This window comes from Chinchilla lanigera, unplaced genomic scaffold (assembly GCF_000276665.1).
Source record: "Chinchilla lanigera isolate Chin_1 unplaced genomic scaffold, ChiLan1.0 scaffold00077, whole genome shotgun sequence".
In the NCBI taxonomy this organism is placed as follows: Eukaryota; Metazoa; Chordata; class Mammalia; order Rodentia; family Chinchillidae; genus Chinchilla; species Chinchilla lanigera.
The window spans coordinates 10,816,017-10,816,977 of NW_004955478.1; the positions used below are offsets into that span (position 1 = coordinate 10,816,017).

The window sequence follows — 961 nt, forward strand, 5'->3', positions numbered from 1 at the left end:
CTGTTAATGAGACCTAACAATGTAGTAACCAGGTCTGCAGCTCCCCCCGCCTCGCGTCATGCCAATGTCTATCACAAAGCCAAGGTCACTGTCACCTGATGTTCTGTTCTACACGCATGGCTGATTTGGCAGGGGAGGCGGGGCTACGTGCAGCTGTATTTTGTTTTGTTTTGATTTGATCCAGTGTTCAAGATTCCCAACACTACTTTAAAACCCACTTGGCTGGTTGGTTGTACGTGTGCCTCATTCCTAGGCTGGCGGTTCTCCCTGCCTGGATGGCGGCGCCCTCACTGCAGCAGTTAAACTTTTAAAAAGAATAAGCAAGCCGGAGCTTTGGGGCCCAACACCTGAAGTTGCCCTTCTCTCTGACGGAGGTTCTGGCGCTCGCATGCCTTTAGGAGCAGGTCCCTCCTCCCCTGTGGCTCTGCCTGCGCCGCTGCCCGGAGAGTCTGAGTCTCCGTCCTGGCAAATACGAGCAGCGTTCTGGGAAACATCTACTGAGGCCGGTGCTGCGCACCCCTCCGTGACAGCCGGCCCCCCCGTTTACAATCGGAGTCCCCCCAGGACTCCCTTTGTCCAGCAAGAGTCCTTTCCGCCAGTAATCGAAGATGAATTTCTCCGGCTCCCAAAGACAGGCTCTGCGTTAGGGCGCCGCTTCCCTCCCTCGGAGTCCCGGGCTGCGGCTGGGAGACGCGCGCCGGCGGGGCCGGAGGCTGGACAAGGACGAGCGTTTCCCCCAGACTCCAGGCGCGGTCCCCGGTCCCCCACCCTCGGGAGCGGGACTGCCGTTACTCCACCCCGCGGTCTCCTCGGCCTCAGCCTGGCACCCCACCCCCTCCAGGCCCGCCCGGGGGCTTCGCGTTCCGCCTCTGCGTCCCGGGCGGGCACCGCGCCAGGTGAGCGCTCACCTGGGGCGGGTGGGAAAGGGCGACGGGGGCGGGGCGGGGCGGAGGACACGCCC

At 62.9% G+C, this 961-nt stretch overlaps 1 protein-coding gene across 1 annotated transcript in view; it reads left to right on the forward strand.

Moving 5' to 3' along the window:
- The first annotated feature begins 388 nt into the window (after positions 1-388).
- Wnt9b (wingless-type MMTV integration site family, member 9B) overlaps positions 389-961 on the forward strand; it is a 25,012-nt gene continuing 24,439 nt past the window's right edge. The window contains exon 1 of the mRNA XM_005402302.2: positions 389-896. Coding sequence (XP_005402359.1) covers positions 389-896 — 508 coding nt within the window. The remainder of the gene's footprint in view (positions 897-961) is intronic.